This window comes from Dermacentor andersoni, chromosome 3 (genome assembly GCF_023375885.2).
Source record: "Dermacentor andersoni chromosome 3, qqDerAnde1_hic_scaffold, whole genome shotgun sequence".
Taxonomy (NCBI): domain Eukaryota; kingdom Metazoa; phylum Arthropoda; class Arachnida; order Ixodida; family Ixodidae; genus Dermacentor; species Dermacentor andersoni.
The window spans coordinates 52,611,632-52,639,132 of NC_092816.1; the positions used below are offsets into that span (position 1 = coordinate 52,611,632).

The window sequence follows — 27,501 nt, forward strand, 5'->3', positions numbered from 1 at the left end:
GTTCATGAGCTGATGAAACAAGAACGGAGGATAAACATCGATGAACTGGCAGACCGTCTGAACATCAGTCGCGGTTCGGTTCACGTCATAATTCATGAGCTTCTCGGTTATCGGCTGTTTGGCGCGCAATGGATCCCAAAGATTTTGATCCATCGCGAGAAGACGGCGAAGTTTCGCGCTGCCTTGACTCATCTGATCGGGTATCACAATGAGGATGAGGACTTCTTGTTTGAAATTGTGATGGGGGCGAACCTTTGAGCCACTACTACGAGCCTGAAACACGATGGCAAAGCTTACAGCGGAAACGTTCGAATTTACCACGCCCAGAGAACGCAAAGGCCATCATTTCCGCTGGAAAGGTGTTGTTGACTTTTTTTTCGATTGTCAGGGTCCATTACTGATAGAATTTGCTAAATCTTGAGAGGCTATCAATTGTTTCCGATATTGTGAAATGCCACAACGGCAGCGTGTCGCAATCAAGAACGAACAACGTGGAAAATTGACGAATGGGGTCATCTTGTTCCACGACAATGCCTGTGCCCACGTCGCTTATGTGGTTAATACAAAACTGGCAAAGTTCAAGTGGGAAACGCTGCAATATCCGCCATACAGCTCAGACCTGTCACCTTGCGACTTCTACATTTTGGGGCAACCGAAAAAACAGCTCAAGGGAACCAGATACAGACTTTTTTAAGCAGCAACCCAAGGAGTTTTATAAGACGGGAATCACGCGACTAGTTAGTCAATGGGACAAATGTCTAAATCCTCATGAAGACTACTTTTAAATAAAATACCCCGTTGTTGGCTCACATTAATTTGACTTGCCCTCGTATATCTTGCAGAACTCCTGCTTTTTATACGTGCTCTCTGTCGCGACTATAACTTCGGTGCAATTACTCACGATACACGACAGGGGACAGCTACTCCTGCGTAATACATCGGAACAAACGGCAGCGTTATTGAGATTTTTCAATGGCCATTGCATACATACAAGAATGTAAGCACAGTTCTTGAATGACAAAGTTTCATTAACATATTTGTCCTCAACTTGTTCAGTTCATTGCCTTTTAATTTTTCATATCAGCGGCATGCACTGCTTTCCTGGTTTCGAACTGATATAGTTCTAAAGTTCGTGTGATATTTTCTTTACTTAATAAATAGACAAAAATATGGAAGCATTGATATCAGTTACTTTGGGCAAAATTTTTGGCACATACGAGTATATTCTTTTATGAAAAAATACATATTTTATTGTTTTGACAGTGCGTAGCGTTCAAGAATTCGTTTGCAGCATCTTTGGCAATGACAAGGCAGTTATTATTCATGTATTTGATCCCTCGACAAATTGTTTAAGAGGAAGCTTTAGCTCGGGCCCAATCCGACGCGGCCTATTCAAATACTTGTAAAACGCAGAAGCGCTTTTCTGAGATAATCCTGCTAATCGCTTTTATTGAAATTGGTTGCATTTGAGAGAGAAAGTTAAATTCTAGTGCCTGTTGGAAACAGAACTTCGATTTAGGGCCTGAATTTTGTTTAAAATATTTTGAAAGATTCGAAAGTTTGAAAAAATAGAAGCACGACGTTTACAAACTAATAGCTATGCATGAAGAACAGATATTGTAGTTCTGTAAACGGCATCTATTATAACAGTGAAAGCGGACAAGTTTGATATGTCAATTTGTATCTTACGTGAATTGGTTACGTTGTGTACAACGGTTGTGCAAAAGCCGTATTTCCACAATACTAAATTTTTTTGAGATTCATGTCTAACATATCTATTGTGTCCGCTGTAGATGTACTATTAGATGCAATTCACAGAATTGTGATATCATTTTTCATTGTTGAGTCACGGAGTTTTAAACTTGATAGTGTCGTTTTCTGAAAATTTTCAATTTTGACCAATTTTTAATAAATAATGGACCACCTAAATGAAAAATTCGAAACCAGCAGTCACTAGAATTAAACGTTTTCTTTTAAATGCAACAAACCTCCTCAAATTCGGTGAAGTGGTTGCAGGGAAAAACGAATTCCCCTTCTACATGTATTTAAATAGGAGCACCCGAGCTAAAGCTTCCTCTTAAGGAGGAGGACGAGCTGCAACGTGACCCCCCCCCCCCCTCGAACAAAATTTCTGGCTACGCCACTGGCCCCATGTATATATCTATACATATATATATATATATAAATACATGGGGCCACTGGCGTAGCCCCCCCCGAACAAAATTTCTGGCTACGCCACTGTTCGTGTCCACTGTTCAGCATTTCAAAACTCCCGCGCAACGACAGCCGTATCATGTACAGCCGCAATATTGTTGCCAAACGTTTTTATGACTCACAACAGTTGTAACTGTCAATTATATAGTTTATTGCACTTTATTACATAAGCTTATTTTGAAGTATTTAAACAAGTGCGTAGGTGCAAACGTTTGCGAATCCAATCCAGGCCAAGCGCAAAACAGCATTGTTGCGTTCTGCTATCCGGGCAGTCGCTTTTCAATGTTGTTATTACCATTCGAAGTGTTTTAACCGACTGTTATCTGCAACATGCAAGGCTTTGTTACTTCCTGATGTGTTAACGTGCATCGCTATAGATAAGATTGAATGAAATGGCGCGTTATGGAGCTCCCGACCCATGCGCCTTGCTTCAGGAACTCCTGAAGGCTGCCACAGGGGAACTGTTGACGCGTACGCTCATGTCGGTAAGCGCATTGGGCCATCCGTTAACCGCTTTATTGATTCTGCGAACACTTCTGGGCGATCTTAGATCCGCTTACCCGTATCCCTCTGCGAGCATCTGGCGTCCTATCTGTCTGATAGCTGGTGCCAGTAAAAGCAGATGGAGGCGGTACCTAACGTTATATCTCACCTAATCTGACGTGCTTTCGTATGATGTCACTGGAGCGACGTGCCTGATAAAGCGGCACTGTGGTTAACCTATGGTGAAAAGCTGTTTTTTTGGTCCCGTCTCTTAGCTTGCTGGCATGATGTCTCGATTTTCATTTTGTCACGCAGATTGACGGTGCGAAGGACTTGGTCATTGAACAGGACCTCATATTTCCACTGGATCACATTGCCAGTGCTGGAGTGTTGAAGGTGCAGTGCGATCGTTTTGCCTCTGAAAAGTCTCTTTCTTGATCGCCCCCGCAACGCCTCGCGCTCTGCTTGTCCAATGCCTCCTTGCTACGCGCTCCATGCATGCATTGGTTTCTTTTTCCTAGGTTGATTGCCTAAGTACTTAGCTGGCATTAAAAACCTGAAGAAAAGAAAGAAAGCGTCGTTAGTAATCATAAATGACTCGACACACACTTTCTTGCGGATCAAGAGGTTGTTAATTTTAGAGCATAATTAATGTGTTCTGTTATCTCACTTTTGTGAAAGTTTAGCGACTCCATTGCTCGTATCGGACAAAAATGTCGCATGCAAATTGAGTCATGATGTCATGACGTAAATGTGCTAAATTAACATGTTACGACATTAGGTGATAGCAGCTTTAGCTAGAGAGCTTGTTAGCTTTCGTTTACTCCTGGCATTGACTAATATTTCACCAATGTTTTAGTATCGCTTAACTTCAACTACTTATACTCATAATGTTTGCCTCTTGCCGTGTGCTTTCTTGTGCTATGATGACAAATATTTTTTTTTTTTATTGCGCCTCTAACAGTTCCATTGGGTTATTGCAGCCCTAACGAACTGACACTTCTTATCTGTGCAGAGAACTTGCAGTGTGGAAAAAATCTACAAGTTAGAAACAACTGCACCACCTACGGGCAACAAACAGTAAGGGGATATTCTGTTAAGAGCAATGTTTCAGTTGTTTTGCTGCTTTGTTTCAAAGGCTTCCAGGAAACTATAGTTGGTGGCAACCTAAGAATGCACTAACACGGTATTTTGCTTGGCTTGTTAGTGTATATTAACTAGTTCAGCCAGTGTAGTGAGACACAGGGATGACAGAAAAAAAAAAAAAAACATTAATCAGTGGAGTTCTTGTCTTCCTTCCTCGAACCACTGAGAATATGCAGGGGCAAATACACTGCTCTCAAACTAAAGGAAAAACAATTGTATAGATGTGCCAGCCAATTAGGATCACCAAATCCTCTGACGACAGTGTAATCTAACTTTCTTTCAGTATCGACATTTCTCGGAAACTGTGTTTTGAAACGTGGAGGCATGAAATGGACATGCAGTCTGGTTCTGTCAGCAGAGCTAGCGTTGCATTCTTGGATTGCTGCTGAGTGTAAAAAGAAACCTTCAGGAATGAATGGTCTGACAAATTGCTCTTCCACAATAAGCGGCATTGGCACACAGCTTGGCTGCACTTTTCCTGTGTTGTTTTTACATGAGTTGAAACCTTTTCCTGGTAAACCATGGTAAAAGGCAAAAATTGTCTTATGGGTCTAACAATAATATGAGGTTCTTTAAGGGACGGTGAAGGGGAAGGTACATGACTGGGGTAGTTGGAGAAGTATGGGAGAGGCCTTTGCCCTGCAGTGGGCGTAACCAGGCTGATGATGATGATGAAGGTGAAGGGGGGTCTAGTTGCAGGTAGCTGTAGTTCTAATGCAGAATGTGCATTTTGGCCTCCCACTGTTTTTATTTTTTCAATCTGCAGTTTAATAAGAGCTAATTAAATGAAGTTACATATCCCCGTAATATATGACAAAACACTGCTTATATGCATATGGGTAAAATTATGTGACTGTCTGGACGGCACTATATACTTTTGTGGGTCAATCACAAGCAGGATTGTTATGTAAATGTTGTGTAAGTGTGCATGTGAAGCAGTAAATTGGTGATACAAATATGACAAAAGAATGAACTGCAAAAGGGTGCAGCATGTTGCAAGATAGTTTATCTTAGAAGGCATGGGAAACAGTCCAGTAAATGTGGACAAAGACTAGAAAGGCACACCATTAGCTCTGTGTCACAACACGACACTGCCACTGTGTCACAGCGCTAGCATTTTGCCATGACACGACACTAACACTCTGTCCTGACATGACACTACCACTGTGTCATTACATGACATCGCACTCATGCCATGTCTTCGTAGTCTCTGTACACGTCCTTGGGCCATTTGCCATGGTTTCCGAGAGAAAGGGTTCAAAGGAAGATGGAAACTTGAAGTGATCAACTGTGGGTGAACAAACAAAGCCTGTTGCTGGCGCCATTTTCACAAGGAGGCCAGGGTTGTTGCCAAGTCACTACACTGACGGAGACAAGTCCCCTTGTCAAAACATTTGGCACCAGCCTGAGGCTTCCCTTGCTCATCCACTGCTGTTGTTCAGTAATCAATGATGTGCTCCTTCAATGCATCACCTCACAAGGAATGCGGGATCCGTTTCAGATGTGCGTATCTTGTGAGGTCAACGATTGCAAACATGAAAGTCATAGCCAACCACATCACATACCACAAGCAGAACAAGAAGGAATGCAAGTATTACATCATCTGTATCCCCAGAAAGGCAGGTAACTTGCATTCTCTTCATACAAGCGAATGTCCAGAGTAGCTGACAAACGAAATGAAGGATTAATTAGTAAGGTGAAGCTCTTTTGTTCACGATGGCTGTGGATGTGTTGGCATGGAAGAAGTGATCTTGTTGTCAAGTGTATCAGTCTTAAAATTAATAAGATGGCGAACTTGTGATTTTGACAGAACAGAATGAGTAAATAATACTTATCTCATATATGCAGCCATATTTTTCTCTGTCTATGCTTCTACTGTGTCAAACGCTTTGTTGCGTCCTCTACGTTAGAAATGGAAGTGCAGGAAAGTGATGCCTTTTTATTTTCTTGCTTGCAACTTCAGACCCATGTCTGCGAGCAGACACTAGAAAGCGAAGGGGTTTTCGGCTATGTGAAGCTTCTGGAGTATCCTCTGGGCCTCATTCCGTTGGACACTGATCTTTTCTCACTGGAACTTCCTGGTTTCTTCAGCACGTTTTTCATCGTGAGTATAAGCCGTCCTTGTGCTGAACATTTCAAGTGAGGACATGTGATGAAACCTTCATTGTTTCATTTGTTTCACACTATGTTATAGTTATCTGCTGCGTAAGAGCGTGTGATAGCAGCTGATTTGATGTCATGGCAGTCTAGCGATTTGAAGCATAAATTTACTCCTCATTAAGATCACAGTAGAGCCAATGCAATTTCTTTATCACGAGGTAGTGCATTCCAGAGCTTAATTAACACAAATATTACTGTTTGAAGGTCACAGTTAGTGCAAAGCTTTGGCAGAAAGAGGTATGGACTTTGGGAGTAGAGATGCAAAATTTGGGAGAAAATGATTTGAAGAGGGGGACTTTGGAAGCCTTATAAGTCATATTTTTTGCCTTTTTCTTTTGTACGTTTAGGATGGTGACTGTGCATGGACAAGCTGTATAGCACAATCCATTCTTCAGCTGGAAAGCTTATGTGGTCCTGTCGACCACATTTATGCCCAGGGAAACTGTGCTGAGGTAATGTATTTGTGTATGCTTCAACGAGTGCTTTTCACAAAATAATTTTCAGCCATAGCAAGAAGTTACAGATTTTTCCAGGGGATATTTTATCCTTGTCTTCATGCATTCTTTACCTGGGGTGATGAGAGCGTAGTTTACACGCATGCCTCACAGATATCGGAATGTGTTTGGCTGGAAGGCTAGTTGCAGCAAACATTTAGGACTGCAATTTTTTAGCGTTCAGCCCAGAGTAAACAGAACATTATAGTATTGTGTATATCACTCAGAAACCTTACTTCCATAAAAAGATATGCTATGTGTGACTTATTTCCAGAAAAATATTGGTCACAAATATTGGTCATAAACCATGATTATATTGAAAGTTGCAACAACCAGCTTCACTATTTACTTTTCTCTTTTTACATTTTAGAGATGATTGCATCATCCTTATACATAATACAGTAGGCACAACTGTGCATCAGATGCAGCCGGGTCCAGGTTTTTATCTTAACTAAGGCCCACTGGAAACTATAGGCTAAGTTTGCCTATAATCGCAATGCCCGCTACTCGGTACAAGATCCAGGCCCTTAAAGCTTGGAACAAAGAAAACAAAAGGACCACAACCGGCAAACATTTGGCTTCCAAAGCCAGATGTGAGCACGCCATCATGCTATCTTAGCCAAATCATCTTCCACAGCTGTAGCTTGTGCTGTTCGTAATTCCTACATCTGTTCTGCTTCTTCTCTACATTGCCATCGGCTGCGCAAACCTAACCATATATTGCTAAGCTAACCTATAACCTATACCTATAACCTAACCTAACCAATTGCTAGCGGGTTTTTTCAGTTCATACGATGTGCTAGCATGCAAAGTACAAAATCTACTGAGAGTGCAAGTTGTAGAACGCACTATATATATATATATATATATATATATGCATACATACATACATACATACATACATACATACATACATACATACATGTTCATTGACTCCAATATGTCAGGGTCAGCTGGTGAATTTCCTACAAATACTTTCTTTTGTTTTTCCAACAGCTGAAAGCATAGGTACACTTGTAAGCACTGACTACATGTACATGTCTCATTATCTGTGGGTGTGTGCACACGCGCACTTCGTGTCGTTAAAAAAATGAGCAGTAAACCATGACAAAACTTCCAGTGACAGGTTCCTTACTAGTACATACGCGCACGGTAGGATGCAAACACTTTTACATAACACACGCTACTCAATGTACATCTTACGAACTGAAGTCTACATCTGTGGTGGTTGGTAGAATGTTAGCAGTCATATTGACTAGCCAAGAAGTGCAGTTTATATTACAGTAAAATTTTGCACGTACATAGCTTTGGTTATAACCGCTGACTAGCATCGGGGATTTAGTGCATCTCTGTGTACATACTTGTTGCTTTTGGTAGCAGCGCAGAAGCAACACGAACAAAAAGGAAGAAGAACACGACCACATTGTGTTTTTCTTCCTTCTTGTCCTTTGTGCTTTTGCGCCGTTGCCAAAAGCACGATGAATCCTAACCAACTCACCAACCTTGCTATGTTGCTGTATATACTTGTACTTGTGATTTTCCCAAAATGGGGGTCACTGCTTTACAGAATGCCGGCTTCACAAAGTGCATTCTTCACATTTGTGTTGCAGCCAATTCATTTGGGAAAGATTTTTTTTTTTCCCCTCTTTCATAGCTGATACCGAGCTAAGTTTTATCGGAGGCTGCATGTGTTGTTGTCATGTGACGCTATGGGGAACTTCCATTGCGAACCTGCGCCAGTGTGAGAAGCCAGGCTCCACTTTTTAAAGGGGACCGTTCTACCTTATGCTGCCTTGTCTCTCTTTCATGGTCGTGGCAATTTCCTCACCACAGCAACTTTTTTTTCCACATTACAGGGTGTGCTAAAAGTTATGAAGCTGTTCCCCACTGACTTTTCCAAACCCAAGGAACCTTCGTTGCCACGAATCAGTCATTTGTTTCTGTTTGACAGAGGTGAGCATGCCTCTTTGATTCACCATTGCAGCTTGCAAGCCAGTGTGTTTACGAAAGCATGCCAAGCAGTAATTGGTTTTCACTTCTCTCACGTCTACGTTTCAGACATAGACTATGCTAGTGTTCTTCTCACTCAACTCACTTATTCTGGTCTTCTGGATGAGTACTTTGGTATTAAGAGTGGTAAGTTTCTTCCTTTTTACTTACAATTATCTTTTTTTAACACAGACATGTCATTTCTTTTTCTCTTTTGTCTGGCATTTATGTCACCACCAGCACACAGTTGTATTGCAGAGGAATATTTGCGCAAATGAACTTTATCAAAGGACATTTCTCAGCTGTGTAGCAACTTCTCTGCCCCATACTTCATAGATTATTGAGGGAGTGTGACAGGTATCTTTCGATTGGCTTTGTTACAGGTAAAGTGACTTTTGACAAGAAAGTGACGGGGAAGGACCAGGAAATGCGGCTTACCGTCAACAGCACAGACCTGGTTAGTGTCCATGAGCCAGACTTAATTATTCTTTAACCATACTAAGCACTGGAATGTTGTTGTATTCTCATTCTTATCAATATACATATCCCACACATTTAAAGTGTAACTATATCTGCAACAGTGCCATAGCCAGGATTTTTCTTAGGTGGTGTCCTTACTACAGTATGTTTACGACTGGGTTCTCCTTTTAAAAGAGTATCCCCGAAGTAACAGTAAAAATTTTAAGCCTGCTCTGTACTCAAAACTCTGCCTCCCTTTTGGGCTTTGCTCCTAAGCTGTGGTATGAAAAAAAAGGGAAAATTGTCACCCACCTAACAACTCTGCAAACCTACACAGGAAAATGGGTTTCTTGGAAAGCTTCTCAGTTGAAGAGAAACTTAACATAGTCCAGGGATTGAATGTGGAACCCAGGCCTCTCCGAGGCGATCACTTTACCATCTATGCTAATTGGGAGGCTGGCAGATTGCAGGGCAAGACTGAACTAATCGGCAGCCGAAAATGCAGGGACGCTAAGTATGACAAATTAGTTCCGCGAAAATTCACAGAACTGATTGTGGCTTTGTAGCCTCGTAGCCTCTAGCTTCGTTGTGGATTTTCGCTATACTTACTTGTGACATATATTGGTGCGCTTATTAAAAACATTACAGTGAGGGCATGTAATGATAGCAATCATTGTGTTTTTACATCAAAAAGCGATGGCTTGGCTATGAGGAGCATCGTACTGAGGACATTGCCGATTAAGTTTGATCACCTCAGATTCTTCTGTATGCCGCTAAATCACAAGAATTAGTATTAGTATTTTTGCGTTTTACCTCATCAGAATGGGGCTGCCACAAGTGGGAATGAATCTGCAACCTTGCATTTAATTGCAGAACACCATGGCGTCCTAACCACTGTGGCAAAGGTTGAAGAGGTTGGCACTTGTATGGTTACTCTAACAGGTTGTGCGTTTGCTGAGAACAATTCAAAATAGTGGACATTGAATTTTAGTGTGCTGTTCACCCTTCTGTACGACAACATTACTGAACCGACATTATTGTAAAGCCTGTAAAATATGATATGTCTAATCAGAAATTGGAAATTTCACCATGCCGCAGGTCTACAAGGAGATCAGAGATGCACACTTTGGAAGTGTCTTCGTGCTGCTTAAGGAAAAAGCTCAACAGCTACAATCAAAGTACAATGTAAGCCTCATTTTCCTGGATTTATTTCTTCTCAGTCATATAAGACCAGAACACACTTGTACACCTAAAAAAATGTGTGCCTAAATATAATAATACAGGGAGCAAGCTCTATGTGCAGAAGTCGGTTAATAAAAAAGAAAGAAAAATTTTATTATGGGCAGGGTTTTATGGTAATTGAGCAGGATGCAGCGAATGTATGGCAAATTGTAGTACTGCTGGAATATAGTTCGTCCTTATTGAGAAGTTGTACTAATTACATGTGTTTCCTGTGTTGCTCTTAATAGGTACATTTTGCTCTATGTATATTTATCACCTGTCCTGTCTCTATTTTCAAAAGGCAGTGCTTGTGTTGTCCCTTCTTTTTGTGTCCTTTTCCTGTCCTTGTTCTTTGCATTGTTACATCATGAATGTAGATAAGTCTGAGTTATTTAACTTTACATATTTCGCTGTAGTCTCTGTGGGGCAAAGCATCATCAGAGGTTTCCTCGAGGGATTTCATTTACTAATGGGCAGGTAGCCCTCATAAATTATCTCTTCCTTTTCCTCCTTTGCAGGAGAGGCATGGAATGAGCATCGGAGACATGAAGAACTTTGTCGCCAATGAACTCAAGTCCTTGCAACAACAGCACAGCTCATTGGCAGTGTGTGAGTCATGCCCTTGTGACACATGATTCATGACTGCGACACAAAGAGACCCAGAGATGTGGTGCATGCATGAAATACTGTATGAGTAGCATTCACTACTGGCACGTACCCAGGATTTCTTTTTAGGTGGGGGGGGGGGCCCAACCCAAGGTAACTTTTCTGTGCAAATGAGGGGTTGGGGGTACCTTTACTAGCTGTAAATGTGAGTATTGCCCACGTTCGCGTGAAAACACGTAAACCGACAGAGGAGAAATCTGCGGGTTTACACAGGTGTATCTCACACCTATACGCCTGTGAGATAGACCTCTTCTTTGCTTGACAAACAAGGAAACAGGAAATGTGCAGGAAAGAAGCGCAGGAAGAACAGTGCCAAGAACAAGTAAACAAGCCAAAGTGTAAAATAAAGATTTGTAGTAGTGTGTTTTTTAATCATCTCTGGAAGAAATACAGATAAATATATATTTGCGGAACAATCACAGTTGTTTTGGGTCCCTTGTTTACTGCTCTACCAAGTTAAGTGCCAAACCGACTCTTATTGCTATTTGGGAAGTTGCGTAACGATGCGTGGCTGCCAGTCCCGTACAACCGCATAGAGCGCAGGGCGCTGCAGTTCTAGAGGTACTGTGCCCACCGTGCTAGGATGGAAAAACACCCACATAAGCATAGCTGAGAAGTGGCTACATCAGGCGGTTAGACTGATAACGGTAGAAGCATCATTCAAAACACACGGAATCATTCTCCCCTTCTGGTGGCGTTTTCTCTATTTCTTCTTAAATAAAAGGATGTTGATCCATAAATAGTTCCACAAGCAACAATTAAAATTGTTTATTTTCGTTTTTCCTTTCTGTTTGGCTGTTGCCTCGGCGCTCTCCCTTAGTAGATCGCTTAATTTCTCAACTCCTTGCGACTCTTGTTTCCATTTGCCAGTTTTGCATGCAAAGTGCAATACAATTACGGAAAAACCAGACGAGGTAGCAGGTGACATTCGTATTCCTTATGGGTTTAACAGTTATTGGAGGGTTTGATCATGGACGCTGTTTCGCATGATTTTATTTTCCATCTTATCTAACCTATGTCACGGGTATAGGGTGTAGCGTCACTCGAGGAAATAATGAAGCAAAAAGAAAAGTTAAATGCAGATGGCGTTGTCTCTGGCCATGACTCGCTCCACGAGCATACAGGCCAGCTGACTACCGAATCTCTTTCCTGGTCCCTGGATCAGTCTAAACAAAGGTTAAACTAATGAAGCAACAGTGATGCGCATGACCGTTGAATAGGTGGTGACAACTGAACGCATTTCGAGTTAGTCGCGCTGGCACAGAATCGATGTGAAAACTGGCCTTCACACCCCAGGAGATGCCAATAACTACTGCCATCCAAAAGGAGTGAAAAAGGCAGCAAAATGTTGACTGCCGAATAGCTGTCAAGTCTCAAGATTGATTTGGCGGTCCTTTAGCAATGTGTGTGAGGGGTGGTGGCACGGGAAGGGGGGGGGTGCTATATCACTTAGTTTTGGGGGGGAGGGGTGCCCCCCCACAGCCCCTTCCCTGGGTATGTGCCTGATTCACTATGCTGATGACGATTCAAGATCTGGCAGTTTAGACCAAGTTCTTCTGTTGTGATGATGATGATGATGATGATACAGTGAAGGCTAATGCGTTCTTGCCTGTGTTGTTGATGGCTGCTTTTCAAATCCCATAACTTACTGTTAGAGCCTCTAGAACCAATGGGTGTTAAAAGATAGTTGAACGACGCAATCATGCCTGTGACCACTTTGCAGTTTGTCTTAGAAATGCTCTTTGGTCTTATTGACTGATCTGATTTTGCGGAGAACTCTTGTGTGCAGTGAGGTGAGGAACATTTAAAAGGACACTAAAGAGGAAAGCTACTTTAGCTGTGTTAATAGATTACTGTTTCACGATCTAAAAAAAAGAAAAAGGACACTCTCGCCACAAGAATATTCTTGGTAGGCCAGTAAAGATGCAAGAACAAGAGTGGGCTGGTGAGGCAGCCTTGAAGTTCCCGCAACAGCTCACTGTGTCATTATATAACACATCCATTGTGTTATAAGAGAGCCACAGATTGAACTGAGGAAGTTTCAAGAACTTTTACTGAACCACAATGGCCAAAACACAAAAAAGTGCTTTGCAATCCATGACATCACACTGATGTAGCTGTCCTGGGGTTCCGGCATGAAATTAAAAAACTTAACTTGACCATCCTTTCTTCTTGTAATAACCCATATTACCGCAGTAGAGTTCTTCAAGAAGTCTAAGCTCATTCAATGTTTCCCTTTAGCGTCCCTCTACAGGGGCCCTGAAACACTTTTCTAACTAATCATAGAATGGCTTCTCACTTAAACTGTGTTGTTCCACAAATGTTATGCTGCAAAAAGGTGTTTTGAACTTTTTGCCTATAAGTGGAGTTATCGCACCGATACAGGGCGTTATCTCTTGTTTTGCCTCCACCAGTGCGTTCAAAGCCACACAGCGGAGAAGCCAAGAGGGCAAAGCTCCTGCCAAAAGTTTAGCATCACAGCGGCTAAAGGGCCCGACGCGGCACGCCGCTGCCATCTCGGAGGTCACGCGCAGAAGATGCAGCTACGCACAGTGCAAAAAGAAAATGATTTTTCAGTCTTTATTGAGATCACAGACATAAATTTTTCATTTATGTAACTCAAAATTAGCAATTGTTTATTACCAAGAGTGTTCTTGTGATCACGAAATCAGCCATTATTGGTGGTTGGCCAACTGCTTTCGATCAGCTTTCAATGACGAAGTTGCGGATGCGAGAGCAAGCGTCTGTTCACCGCATTTGACACGAGATTGTAAATTGCCTGCTGCATGCAGGGCCATAATATTTGGCTCACACTTACGCAGGAGCCTCGTTAATAAATCGGCCACATTGTTTACTATGTTCGAAAGGTGTTTCAGGGCTCCTTTAAGAAACCAACTTTTCATTCACATGAAGTCTTGCTGATGCTAGTTTCCTATATCACTTTCTTGCTTTCTTTCCCCTCTTTCTTTTTTTCAGACATTGGGTCATGTGAAGTTATCAAAAACTCCCGCACCAATTTTGAAGGGCAGCTGAGAACAGAACACAGTAAGTTTGGATATCTGTAATCGGTCTCTTCTTAATATTGACATAGTATGCTACATCCATTTCATAGTGCTAGCTGTATCAATTGAATGAGTCTACAAGAAAAGAAAAACCCACCTGTATAAGTGAACACCAGCATACACTAGCTGTAGGTCTTTAGTCAATTTCATAACTGCCAGCTGAACTGGGTCAAATGGCAGATGTCATTGTATCAGTGTTACCTCTAGTAATTATTATAGGAAACTCAAAGACTGCACGTGTGTTTGTTAAAACTTGGGCACTCCTATTGTACGGGCACTGTTAAGCATGGCTTGCTCTCGTATAGTGCGTTTTGTCTTACGTGCTCTGTAATTGTCTCGTCCGGCGGATGGTTCTCGAAATGCAAATAATTCATGCACTTTGTTGCACGTTTTCCCAGGACATAACTCAGCAAAAGTGGCTGCATTTCTGTTTCTATGACAGGTTTGCTGGAAGGCTTAGAAGTGAGGGAAGGAATGAACTTCATAGAGGAGTGCATCAACCGGCAGGTGAGGCCAGCAGACACGTACTCGCACTTGCTATACCATTGCCGGGGCTCTGATACGTAATGGGGAGTTTTAGCCACAGCATACGCATATTATTGTTGCCACATTATTGAAATACCGGTATGAAGCCCCGAACAACGTCATTGGTATCCGAGCCTTGTGACACTGTCTCCACCTCAACTGTGCAGGTGTCCTATAGCCTTGGAGTGCAGTGTTAGCTTTCCCACTGTTGTAAGCGTTTTAGCGGTAACTCAAACCTCCCAATGCCTCTCTTATCTCGGATAAAAAACTTCGGTTAATAAAAGCTCACTTTAGCATCTTCCAGTTGAACTAAACATCGCGACAAATCACCAACCACCATCACTGCTCTGCGCATTTCCACCATGGGACTCCGTTAAAACTCAAGAGGTGAGCCGTGTGCTCATGCACCTAACCAACAAAGCGTGGCAAGCTGGCAAAGCTGGCAAGTGAAAACAAAGCAACCAAACTGTGAGGTGTTTGTTCTCTTGTGGGTTCGCTGCATTGTGCAGTGACATGTCTAATTGCATTAGTTTTTTTTTGTTGAAGTAGAGCATCACTCGAAATCAGTGTTTGTTCCTGTATGTTGTTTTTGTTCCATCTCTTTTTGTCATTGTGTTGCGCTTTGCAGTCCAAACAGCAACTAGGCTTAGTCGTCTGCGGCATATAAGAATGCTGTTTGTGAGGAACATAAAAATTTGCTCTGATAGCACAGCACCTGCGCTGCGTGCATTTGTCATCCTCTCTTTGTCAGAATTTCTTTGCGCTCTCTAGGCTGGAGCATGTTGCTCAAACTGACCTTTTCTCGGCCATCAGTAAAATTGTAGCATAAATTTTCTGGTGATGGTCAATTAATTTAGGGTCATTATGTGTGGAAAGCCAAACTGCAAGTTGAGAAACATTATTGCTCATCAATTGAGAGACTAAGAGCAACATTTAGCTCGGGGCCAACCCAGTTATCCCTATTGAAATGCTTGTGATACGCAGACATATACTCTCATTAGACAACCAGTTGGCGAATTTCAGTCGAAACTTTTGTTCAATTTGAAAGGAAGAGTCAAATTCTAGCGGCAGTTGGCAGAAGGCGGTTCTTTAAGCCATCAGTATCAGCCACCAGTACCTTACAGAAATTGTAAAAAATCATCAAATTAAGAAAAAAAGGAAGAAGAAGGAAAAGAAGTCTTGCACCAAGTTTACAGCTTTGTGAAAGGCTATTGGTTCATCTCACATAAGTGGCAAGCAGCGCAGCATGACAGCAGCTGCCAGTCAGTGCTCGTGTTCTGTCCTTGTTTGTCCTGTTCATGTTGTTATGCACTGCTTGTCCCTTTTGTAACAATTTGTAATGCTGCGCCAAGGAGAAATGTGAAAGTTCTGTTAACTGGAGCCATTGGAGAAACAAAGCGAACAAATGTAATGTATTAGTTTATAAATTTTCGCAAAATATTTGCTTCATTTGCGTGGGTTTTGAGAGAGCCCCACTAAAAAAGTTATAGGCATATGTTAGAGTGGTGTACTGTATACCGATTTGGTCAGGTTTATAAGTTCTATGGGATGCAGTTTAGAGAATTGTAGTGCCTGTTTTAAGGACAGCTACTATTGAGTTCTAAACTTAAACTTGATGTCCTCATTTTTCTCCCCCGAACATTTTCAATATTGGGAAAAGAACGTGCTTCTTATGGTCACTAGCATGTTATTTTAAATGTAGCAAATTTCACTCGAGTCAATGCAGGAGCTGTTGAATGAGAGCATTTCTATGTTTCTCGATTGTTTATATATAGAGAGTTGGGGAGGGGTTATGTAGAGCTCCGAAGTAATCATATGTTTATTCATGTTTCTGTCTCTGTACCATAATCACTGCAGCAATCTGCAATAGGCACTTTGCGCCTGCTTTGCCTGCTGTCACTCACTCAAGATGGCATTCCATCCCAGGAGTACAAGACCCTCACGCAGCAGTTTCTGCAAGTGAGTCATGTCCACGCTACTGCTATTTCTCTTTACATTTTGCATTGCATTTATACATATACATTTCACAGAAGATGGGACAGAACGTTAGAGACACAGGACGCGCTCAACATGCGTTGCAGGTTGTAGGCGGGTCCTACGTGGTCAGGCTCCTTCTTAGGTGGTACAGGCACCGTCCAGCTTTCTGGCCTGCACGTGCACCTCTAGGGTGCTTACCCCAGAGGCACACTGGGGCGCAGGTGCAAGCATGACACACGCAGTGATGACAAAAACCGAATGCTATATTGGGTATTTCAAACAGGACAGGTTGGCTTCTGAGATGCTTGATGAGCAGGCAGGAGGCAAGCAAACAAGAATCTTGGGTATCCAGCCATGCTTAGTTCCGTGGTCTCGAGCGACAGTCACTTGATGTTCTGTCATGGTCACTTTGAAAGAATTTGATTCCAGCCCCCTCCACTCCGATCAGTCTCCTGCCATTGTCCCCACGGAAGTTTCTTTGGGCACAGGCTATCCCATTCGGGACCTCATCGCTCCAATGTCGCTCGTGAGGGTGACGAGGGGGTCGAGCGAGGGTACATTGGGCATCTCGCGGCCGCAGAGCCACCAAATTCTGCTGTTTCTCACAAGGTGATCAGTACTGCCAGAAAACCATCAATGTAACTATCATAAGAAGTGGTAATGTTTCTCGAAATGTTCCTTGGGTAGTGGGCGTATGGGGTCTTTTTGCAGCTGGTTTGGTTTTGTTTTCTCCTTGTTACATTTTCAGTTGCATGCACATTGTCGCACGTAGTCATCGTCTCACGCAAGTTTTATGCACACATGCAACTTTTGCTAACCTTATGATAGATGTCATTTGGAAGTCAGCTCTTGTTTATGTTACGTGTTTTATGTTCGTGATCTATTTATTGTGTGCTAAGAGTATCTGTGCTTTCATGTGCACATGCGCCGCAATGTCGAAATAGCTTGTTCTTATACTGGTTGGCATTTATTAAAGGGCATATTTGATGAAAGAAGGATTAATACATGATAAGGAACATAAGAGATGACAAAGATAGATGCAGGTATGATTTTGTTGTGTTCCACTGATCTGGAGGCACATTTTATGGCAGTTGTTCTCATTAGGCTATAAGTTTGACTGTAGCTGCATGCAGATGCAATGGCCTTAGAGGTTTTGATGTCTGGTGGCTCCACTCTATCCGTTTGTTCTTTTTCCATGCTTACATGGATAGCACTTTAGGCATAACGCAAAAACAACTACAACAGGGCATGCAGCTGGCTGATATGTTCCTCGAGTAAAATACCTGGCAGCCAGAGTTCATCACACCTGCACACATAGTTACATGAAAAAAGTACAGTCGAACTTCGATGTAACGAACTTCAATATAACGAAATTCTCGATATAACGGAGTATTTAAATTTTCATTGCCTCGTGTCCATAGAACACCGTGTATTTAGTACCTCAATATAACAAAGTATGTTTGTATGCGATTTCAATATAACAAAATTTTGCTTTCACCACGAAGGAATGCCGAGACAATAAATGGAAACTTTTGGGGACGCAGATGGTCAAATGACTGAATTACAAGCAGCTGCTTGCAAATGCACCTCTCAAATTGTACGCGGCACAACAAAAGTGACTGTTGAAGTGGAGCTGAATCATATTCCGTATAGAGTCCAAGTGTGATAAGACCCTATTGCACCCCGTGCACTTTGTACTTTAGGCGCGAGTGAAAGTGTATGAAGGTGAGGTAACAAAGATGGTGGCTTCACGGGTGCCGCCTTCCCTCGCAAACGTAGGGAAAGAGGGGAGGATGGGGAATCGAGCTCGCGGTAACGCGACCAAGTGCGTGTGAGGGGGCGCAGTGTAAGTTGGCGCACGTCTCGACCGTGGCTGCGCATAGATGTAAATGCTGCTGGGCGCGTACGCCGCTGCACACCATGCTTTACAGGTAAAGTGCTGCGTGTGCAAAGGCTGGGCATGCCGAGACAGCGCGGCATCATGTTGGCTGTTTTCCTGCACGTTTAGTATTGGAGGTTACTTAATCTCGAGTTTCGCCGACTCGGAGCTAGAGACAAACGAAGCATTCGCTCCCCGCCGCCGGCACTTTTCCAAATAACGTTGTCCCAATGTGGGTAATGCTATAAGCCACAGGGACGGCGTGCATGCGAAAGTGTGGCTGGCTTCACTTAATTCGTTTGCTGATGTGAAGATATTGTCGACGTTGCATGAAATCATATGATTCGTTGCCGACTCCCAAATTCATCAAAATTAATTGTTTTCTCATTCAAATTTGCTTTTTTAGATTGCCTGATAATTAGGAAAATTCTGTGGCCCCTTTCCGTGTATGAAAAATAGATCGACGACTGTACTTATTTGCATAAAAGGTCGAATTTCAGTAGAATGAAATTTCGATATAACGAAGCAAATTGCCAATTTTAGCTACCTCGTTTAATTGTAGTAACAGATTACAATTACAATTATTTCATTAAAAATGTAATTGATTACAGTTACAAATTAGTACTCCATGAAAGTAATTGAGAAATTAGCCTAAAGTGATCAATTACTTCTACGTTACTTCCCTTCAATCCTTTATTAACATTTCACAGACGCAGTAAACAGACCGACCTGGCCTGGAAGTTTCAGTGCGTCCTCTGCAGCCCTTCACTCATTGCTTATCTTCGTTATCAATTGCTTTTCAAAAATCTTGTTGGCCACACTCCCTCATTTTTGTTGTGAAGACATCAGCACGAGGTTGTCATTACTCGGCACCTGGACCCTCTGTGATGTGCAGTGCTTCATTGCTGCTGGGACTTGGGGAAAGGCACTCCCAGTTGGGCCAGTGAAAAGCTGAAAAAATGGTCCATATGTCATTTCCTGGCGCTAATGTACTAAGCGACGATCACTGTTGAGACGTACTAGCACCGGTTGACTTTGTTAACCAACATATTGTGGAGCGTTAGGATGAGGAAACAAATACTGAGCTCCCTAGTTTGCCTGTCTGAACATGCGTATCCACAGAGGCTACTGTGTGGCACAACCCCCTGCATTCTGCATTAGTTCCCATGAAATTCAAGTGTGCAAAGCTGTGCTGTCTATTGCAGCTTGTCCTGTCAATTATTCAAGCAATTGGTTACATGTAACTGGTTACTCAAAAAAGGTAGTTGAATTATAGTGAGCATAATTAAATTACAACATTACCGAAAAACTTCATCGATTACAGGTAATTAATTACATGCAATTTGTTAGGTACAAGCCTGCCACTGTAGCATATTGAATGGTCCTAGAGGGTTGCAGCGTTAGATGGAATGGCCTTTGGTCATTTGGTGTTATGAACTGTTTGATTCTTCTGCGAAAGCAAAAGCTTTTGCTATTTGTGAACAGCTGCATGCGTTCCGATTCCAGAGCCACGGCCATCACCATATGTGGACATTCCATCTTCTAAAGAAGCTTGGCCTGTGCCAGGACCAGGGAGCAAGCCGAATAGGCGGGGCCGCCGCTTCGGCTATGGCTCCAACCCTTGCCAGCAAGGTGGCTGCGGCCATGGCGTCTCTTCCAAGGGCAACACGCTTCAGTGCCGTCACCAAAAGGCTGAGTCTGGTAAGGCTGCAGGAACTTTCAACCACAATGCTGCTTATGTTGGGAATATGGTCAGCCTGATGTTAGAGTAGGTCATTTTCAAACAACACCTGGATATGGTTGTAACCATTGAGCTTAACCTTTGAGTGGGCGGGCAGGCGGACAAATCCACATGCATGCGCGTACATTAAAGAGCTTATGGATGCACTTGCGAAAAAAACCTGTAAGCACAGTAGGAATGTGTGTCAGTCTTTTTCACACTTGCTGCACAGATGTGTATGTAGGTAAAATGTCATTAACTTTTAATAAATCTTATCATTTGCAAGTTCCAGCACTTTGTGTTGCATTCGAGATATTCCGTGTGCTTGTTTTGAGCTCTGCATTTATTCCAAATAGAACACAAAGATAATGTTGCTATCAAAGCCTCTGTGCCAACAAGTAAACTGAGCACAGGCACTCATTTTCAACGAGAGTTCTCAATGCCTTGGTCAAACACAGCGTCCTTGGTCAAACGCAGCATTACATGGTGTCGTGACTAGCACTCCCTTTCTTGTCTATTCCTCTAGTCTCATGGTAATGTGCACACAGAAGACTAGAATTCTATTATGTACTTAGCTGCTGTAGACTGCTTCCTTAATACGGCCTTCCTACTTGCTGCCATCAGATGCACATAAGTGTTTACCTTATGTCATGCAGCACGACACATTCTGTTCACATTCCTGTTTTCCAGATTCCACCCAATGCTGGTGATAGCTATGACCTCAAGAATCCTCGAGACATGGGCTATGTGTTCAGTGGTGCCTACATCCCAGTGGCGTGTAGACTGGTGGAGCAGGTGTGGTGGCTTTCCTTATGTGAATCACATTCTGACAACTTTACTGAAGTGGACTGTGTCGTTTGTTTTTGGGCCTTAGCGCTTCACTGACTAAATTAAAAGAAACAGTCTTGAAAGTGTCCCAGCATGCTTATAGTGTACAACAATCACATATATTAGGAAGTGAACGAGAACACGTAAATTTTTTTACGTTGAAGCGATCAAAGGTTTACCAGCAGAACAAGTCAAAGGTTTGGTTTTGCTTCACAGTTTTCAGACACTTATGCATTGATATTAATAACTATTTTAATAACTGTTACTAATAACAAACAAAAGTATTAAGCATTCAATACAGGTGAGCACCCAACAATTGAATTGCCATGCTAGCAGGTTCAAAAGCATTACTTTAACAAGTGGCATCAAGCAAGACAGTCTCACAGAATGTAATCACGTTCATTGCTAATGTGTAGGTGTATTATCATCAAGGGAATCCTGAGATTTGAAGCTAAGATAAAATTGGTATGCACTACTTGCATTCTCTGAAAGGGGTTCGCTTCACCATTGTTTGAGCATAATGTTACATCGGAATACTTTTTTTTCCCCCACTCTTGCAGTTTTGTTTGCCTGCATGAATGACAGTTGGAAGAAGAATGTGGCATTTTGAGGCTGTAGAGGTCATTTTGTTTTTATGCCCGAACTTGGCATTACCCCTGTAGTTTGGTTCTTTAGCTTAATCTTCTGATGTAACCTATAGCATCGTGCAACAAGGCTTCAGAGCAATATATAGAATGATGAAGACAAAAAGCACTTTCTGCTGTTGTCCCCTACATGTGTTTGTCTACATTATGCAAAAGATTTCGTGGTGTATGCCATGCACTAACCCCTTGTACTACTTACTGAAAATAAGGTCACATAATGCGCATGCTTGATGTATTGCAGATTCTTTTGAAAGATGGAATTCACGGCTATGAAGATGCTCTGAAGCTTCTACCTGGCTCGACCACAACATACACCAATCCGCATTCTAAAGGTGTTAACGCAAGCATACACTTCTTTATGTATTATAGGTAGTACAGTAAAGCCTCGTTCATATGTACCCGCTCAATAAGTAACTCCAGTTTAAATGTATGGATGATGGCCCTTCCGTATCCGATGCAGCTAGTTCGTTGACCATTATGAGGGCGTTCGCAGAGAAGTGGGGCTTCATGGAGAAACTGGCTCGCAGCTTTGCTAAGTTTGGTGATGCGATTGTCGCTACAAGGCTGCCACAGTGGCAAGTGAAAATCGCAGTTTTTTTGCGGCCTGCTTGCAAATAAAACTTGTCTTCATGTGTTTGAGTAAGAATTACAACGTAGTTCTTTTCTCGCTGGTAAGTCTGTAGCCACTCTTCTGCCATTGTTGGTTAATTAGTACATCGCTTAGTGCGTACCTGATCCATGTTCCCTGCCAATTACATATTAACAAGGTTTTACTGTATTCTGGTTGCCAGTGCATCTTGAATATGTTCTGTAAAATAGTATAGATGAACCTTAGTGTGCCTGAATATTTTCACTGACCACACCTGCTTGTCCTTTTAATTACAGAGACTCACTCTTTCTGTACACTTATTTACCATGTCTTGTTCCCACGTAGATCCTTCGCAGGCTAAGATTGTCATGGTGTATTTCCTGGGAGGTGTGACATTTGCAGAAATTGCTGCACTCCGGCTTTTAGCAAAACTGAAAGGTGAGGAGCCATTGCTCACAGGCTGATTAGAGTGCTTTTTTATCAAAGCAGCCATGATAGTCACTAGAGATGTGATTTCGCGAATGTGTACATATTGATGATGTTGCAGAGAATGTTGCAGGTACAAAACTGTTAGATGCGTATGTGAGTTTTGACTACATACATATTCGTTCGGTTTGAAGACTTATCACAGGAGAATGCTATGAATGCAAGGATCCTTCATCTTGCACATTTCTGCAAAACTGGTTTGCTTGTCTGATGTTGATGCACTTTGAGTCATCTATTAATTAGGCCTCGTACTGCCATATGCTAGCCTCTTTCTTGGTTAGCTCATATGGTAGAACGAATGCCTTGCAGACACACTGGTCCCAGGTTCGATCCCGAGATCAGGATTAAATTTTCTTTGACTCTGAAACTTTCTTCCCAAAAAACCTGCATTGGATTTCTTTGTAGCTTTGTGCAGCTCTTGAACGGATGAAAACTTTTTTCTTGCACTACATAAAGCATTGCATTCTGATGTTCTGGACTGCTTTATAGAGCACCCAGTTTCCAGCATCCGTGCACAGCAGCATTTATAGCTACCTAAGATGAACAAGCCCTTGCTTTGATAAAGATTTAGAGAGGATCATTCACACTTAGTTTTAGATAACTCTTTGATCAATTGTGCTTGTCATGCAAGCATCAAAATTGTGCATGTTCAGTATAATGGCAGATTAAAACACCAATTTATTCATTCGGCGACAGTCATGCTTTGGCTTGACACCCACCATCTCTTATACTGGATCGTGCATTAAATTGAACTTTCCTTCTCTTTAACGGTCTTTTCAGGTTACCACATACTGGTCGCGACAACTGCCACCATCAACGGCAACAGCCTACTCGAAAATGTCATCATGAAGGGGCGATAATGATGGATGCAAAAGGAGGACCCGACATCATTGTGGTCCATATACAGCTGTGCACACCAGTACCACTGCGCTGTTCCCTAGCTTTTTGAACTGAGGTGGCTGGCCATCTCACCAGATGTCAGGCAACCAATGTGTGGTTAGATCAGCTCTGCAGCACCTCTTGTGGGTTTAGCCATTTCTTTGCTGTCTTCTGCTGTTCTACTTCTCTCGTTACTGTGAATGTGCTCGTTCATACCTGCTGCATCACGTGCAGCACTATCAGTACATTGCTCGTTGTGAAAGGTTTGGGATTCATTCGTTTCACAACAATCAGAACTTGCGAATTCGTTTAGCATTATTGCAGGAAAGATGTGCCAGACAACATGGATGCAAGGAAGAGTAATTAACAACTAGTGTTATTACCTGCTAAAGAATAGCACGAAAGGAAATACTGCCTCGATAAGAAAGTTCTGCAGTCCTTCAATAGATCAGTTGTAAGTAGCGCATCGTGTGTACTGTACTCTTTGTCGTGTTCGTGTTGTTTGTTGCTTCATTTCTGCAATCAGTTTTATTTCCTGTTTGGCCAATCAGCTGAGGGAATGTGCTCCACTTCTCTGTTCTGACAAAATCGTCTGCTGTGGCTTTCACATGTGGTGATGACAGCGTATTGCGTCTTGCGGTGCCTTGTGCAGAATGAGACATTGTGAAAGACTCAGACACGGAAAAGAGCAAATGGTGGTGTTGTGTAACCTGAATGACAAGAATTTGAGCACTCACCAGTGTGTATCAATCTCAATGAAAACCCTTTGCATTGTGGAGCAGGACATATACAGCGTACTGCTATTGTGCACCAGTGAAACGGAAACAAGTTATGGCTCTCTGGAGTGCATTCTGTCGTTGCCATTTCAACACTTAGTATGATGTTGGTGGGATTTTAACTCGTACGCCCAGTCCGGGGCCTATGCCATGTTTGGCAACGAGACGTGTAGCGATGCGCTGTTGCACTCATGAGTTGTTACCTGTGAGCGGTGTTCTACATTATATTTTCACGTTCACATTGTTCGATGATAGTACTTGACTGTTTGTCTTCACGCTATAACTCTCGTTCACCCTACCTACTTATTGTATCTAGCATGTTTGACCAAATCTTGTGCAGTTGGCGAAACATTGTCATAAATGAACACAACCAGCCACTTACAGTTGTCATGCCATCATAATGGTGTTTGCATCACAAGCTGCTGTGACTACAGTGCAAGACACAGCTGTTCATGTGCCGGTGTCACATTGTAAACTCACCTGGCTTGCCGGTGTGTGCGAGATCATTTGTGCACCACAGCTCACTGGGAGGCTGGATATGTCAAAGATACAAAGCGATCAGCCAGGACACCAATCATGCCCATGAAATAGGCATGGTTTGCTCTCCCCTAAAAAGCAACCACGCAAACATGCAAGCTGCATCAGCCCATCTTGAAGTTGTCTGAATGTACATTCGATTCTATAAACACCATGATTTGACATCTTGAAGCTGAATGTGTGCATGCTATTCAATTCGGCATTGCAATGTAATCATAGGAAGTAAGAAACTTCAACACTTAAGGTTCGTGTAGCATGAATTTGTAAACTTTTGGGACCCATTGTAAACCTTTTGTAAACCTTTTGAATTTGTAAACCTTTTGGGACCCATATACCAAAACCTTTAAAGGATAATTCTAGTAGCACATGATGTGCAAATTACCAGACGTTGCTGTTATCACACTTCCTTTTTGACTGACTGTGTATACATTTTCTCATGTTTGCACAACATTTGTCTTTTGTCAGTCTGTAGAGCCTCTCCTGGAGTGCCAGGACACCAGCGTAAGCCTGATTCTCTAGGCTTTTTTTATGCACAGATGCTTCGTGATTGGAGGTTATTTAGAAATGTGGTGACGTCGTGGCAACGCACAGCGATCCAGACGACACAAATGGTTCACAGCAATATGAATACACTTGAAACAGTCAACAGTGGCCAAACAGATTAATTAAATGACGCTTTAGCCTAGAGCCAATGTTTCGACAAGAGCACTTGTCTTCGTCAAGATGTGAAAAATACAAGTGCACTTTGGAACCTTGGCTCCAGCCAGGGACATCCCTTGTTCACCCACTGTTGATCAAAGCACAGGGAGGAACTTGAGGTTGATTTGTGAGATATAGAGTTGCAAAAGCAGGCAACTTGATATTGGAGTGAAGTGATGTCTCTGTTTTCTCGAAACTGCGTTTAATCACCTTTCTACCCAAAGCAGATTCCTCTTGCCAATGCCACACACACCATCTCCAATCACTAATTATTGTACCCCAAACATCAGATGCCTTTTTCTGATGACTTTGCTTTAGGAATTCATTTGGTGTGAAGCTTTTTCCTGCCATTGGATTAATAGGAAGATTTAGCTTGTCCGTATTATTACTGCATTACCGGAACCATGGATGGTTGTAGTAAGGCCGGTAGTGACATCTAGTGATGCTTTGTCCAACTACAGTGTGTTTGGAATTAACTTGTGTTGCGTGAGTGTTCTTATTGAAGAAACATAATAAAAAGGACCGTGTGTTAATGGTTATGTTGCTACCAATGCTTTACACCAGCAGTTATTTGGAATATGGTGGGTCATTGCAGTACATTAGCTTTGTGTGCTGTCTAGGTCACAAGATGTCTCTACTGGCATTGATGTCATAAGCCTCTCTGATAACCTGGTATTCCACAAATGCTAACATGTTTACAGACCAGTTAAATCTATTTAATATCTTGCCATATTGCCTGCCATTCCAACAAGACTGGCATGCACCTTCAGTCAATGACCAGTTTGTTTAGAAGCGGCGACTTTTAGCTCTTAGTAAACTGCAAATTTTTTTTTGTGCCGAGTGTTTTTTCTCTTCTGGTTTGGCATTGCTGGGAGTCCACAGCAAACAAGACTGTAGTAGACGAGGAAGAAGTGTGCATTGTGAAGAAGTTGGTCTTGAGAATATGGCAGTGTCCACTATGGTAGCCTGCAGTTGTTGCAGTAGAAAAGTTCCGAGTTGGAGGAATCGCTGAAGTTGATGTTTTTTTCTTGTGTGTGTGTGTGTGTGCATGAACATGTGCCTTGAGTTTGTTCACGAAAAATATTTAAGGCCCGCTTGTTTTGGAGATGTTAAAGGGTCACTAAATAGAGACACTAAAGCAGCTCAGACTGATAAAGTGTTCATTAAAACACTGTACTGTTTAATTTTTAGCCGATCGCTTGATTATTGCTGAAGGCAATGAAGGTTATTAAATTTTGCACCAGAACTCCGGTGTGGGTGCAGTAGCGTGATGTCGCGGATTGTAAAGAATTTTCTCGTAGTTGGGCCGTTGTGGCTCGATAGAACTGCAGCTTGAAACTTGCCGACTTGAATCCTTGTCTATGTTAGATTACATCGTAGACAATTTTTACCGGTAAAATATTAACTGGGCCCAAGCAGATGCCATCAAAACGCATGTCACAGCGAGTTGGTGTAAAAACTTCAAGGTGGCATTGCCACTTGTCTTTCATTTTTGTGTCTTTTCTGGTTTGTCGAGCCTCTTTTTACACTGAGTGTTGTTTTTTCGAAGGGTGGGGGAGGAGGAGGTATTGTAGAAGGGTAAGTTACTTGTACACCCCAAATTATTTTTATCTTTAGTGTCCCTGTTCTGAAACCGCGTTAGCACAGCTGCATATTCCAGTCAATGAATTTGTGTAAAGTTCAGCTTCTAGGGACCACAAATGTTTGTTTGTATTATGGTAAATATGAACTATCTGAAGTTGAATAAAGTATGGTTAAAAAACAAAATAAATGATTTGTTGCATGGACGGATGTACGCACCCAGTTGTGTTTGAACAGGTGTGAAAACAAGTGAACACATAATGCCTGGTCGCATTCACAGCGGCTGGTCAATGGCACCATGTTTTAGCGATTTTAGCAACACCAGTTGAATTATTCAACGTATGCATATTTTGCAACTGTTTGTGAGTGATGAATGTCCTCCAAGCTGCTGTCCTTGGTCAGATTTGTCTGTCCCGGGAAGCACCAAAGATTTAATTAAACAAAAGTAATGGTTCAACGTTACTGAATTAAACGAGTTCAGAACTGT

At 42.2% G+C, this 27,501-nt stretch overlaps 1 protein-coding gene across 1 annotated transcript; it reads left to right on the forward strand.

The window, feature by feature from the left end:
• Nucleotides 1–2,438: 2,438 nt before the first annotated feature.
• On the forward strand, nucleotides 2,439–27,204 carry LOC126547973 (vacuolar protein sorting-associated protein 33B-like). Its single transcript, XM_050196040.2, has 19 exons — nucleotides 2,439–2,699; nucleotides 3,013–3,093; nucleotides 3,713–3,777; nucleotides 5,345–5,462; nucleotides 5,807–5,947; nucleotides 6,351–6,455; nucleotides 8,354–8,450; nucleotides 8,556–8,633; nucleotides 8,870–8,943; nucleotides 10,044–10,130; nucleotides 10,685–10,775; nucleotides 13,809–13,877; nucleotides 14,337–14,401; nucleotides 16,277–16,378; nucleotides 19,782–19,976; nucleotides 20,686–20,790; nucleotides 21,709–21,799; nucleotides 22,402–22,494; nucleotides 23,323–27,204. Exons 1-19 carry the CDS (start codon nucleotides 2,607–2,609, stop codon nucleotides 23,400–23,402), a joined length of 1,830 nt encoding a protein of 609 aa, XP_050051997.1. The 5' UTR covers nucleotides 2,439–2,606; the 3' UTR covers nucleotides 23,403–27,204.
• The last annotated feature ends 297 nt before the right edge of the window (nucleotides 27,205–27,501 follow it).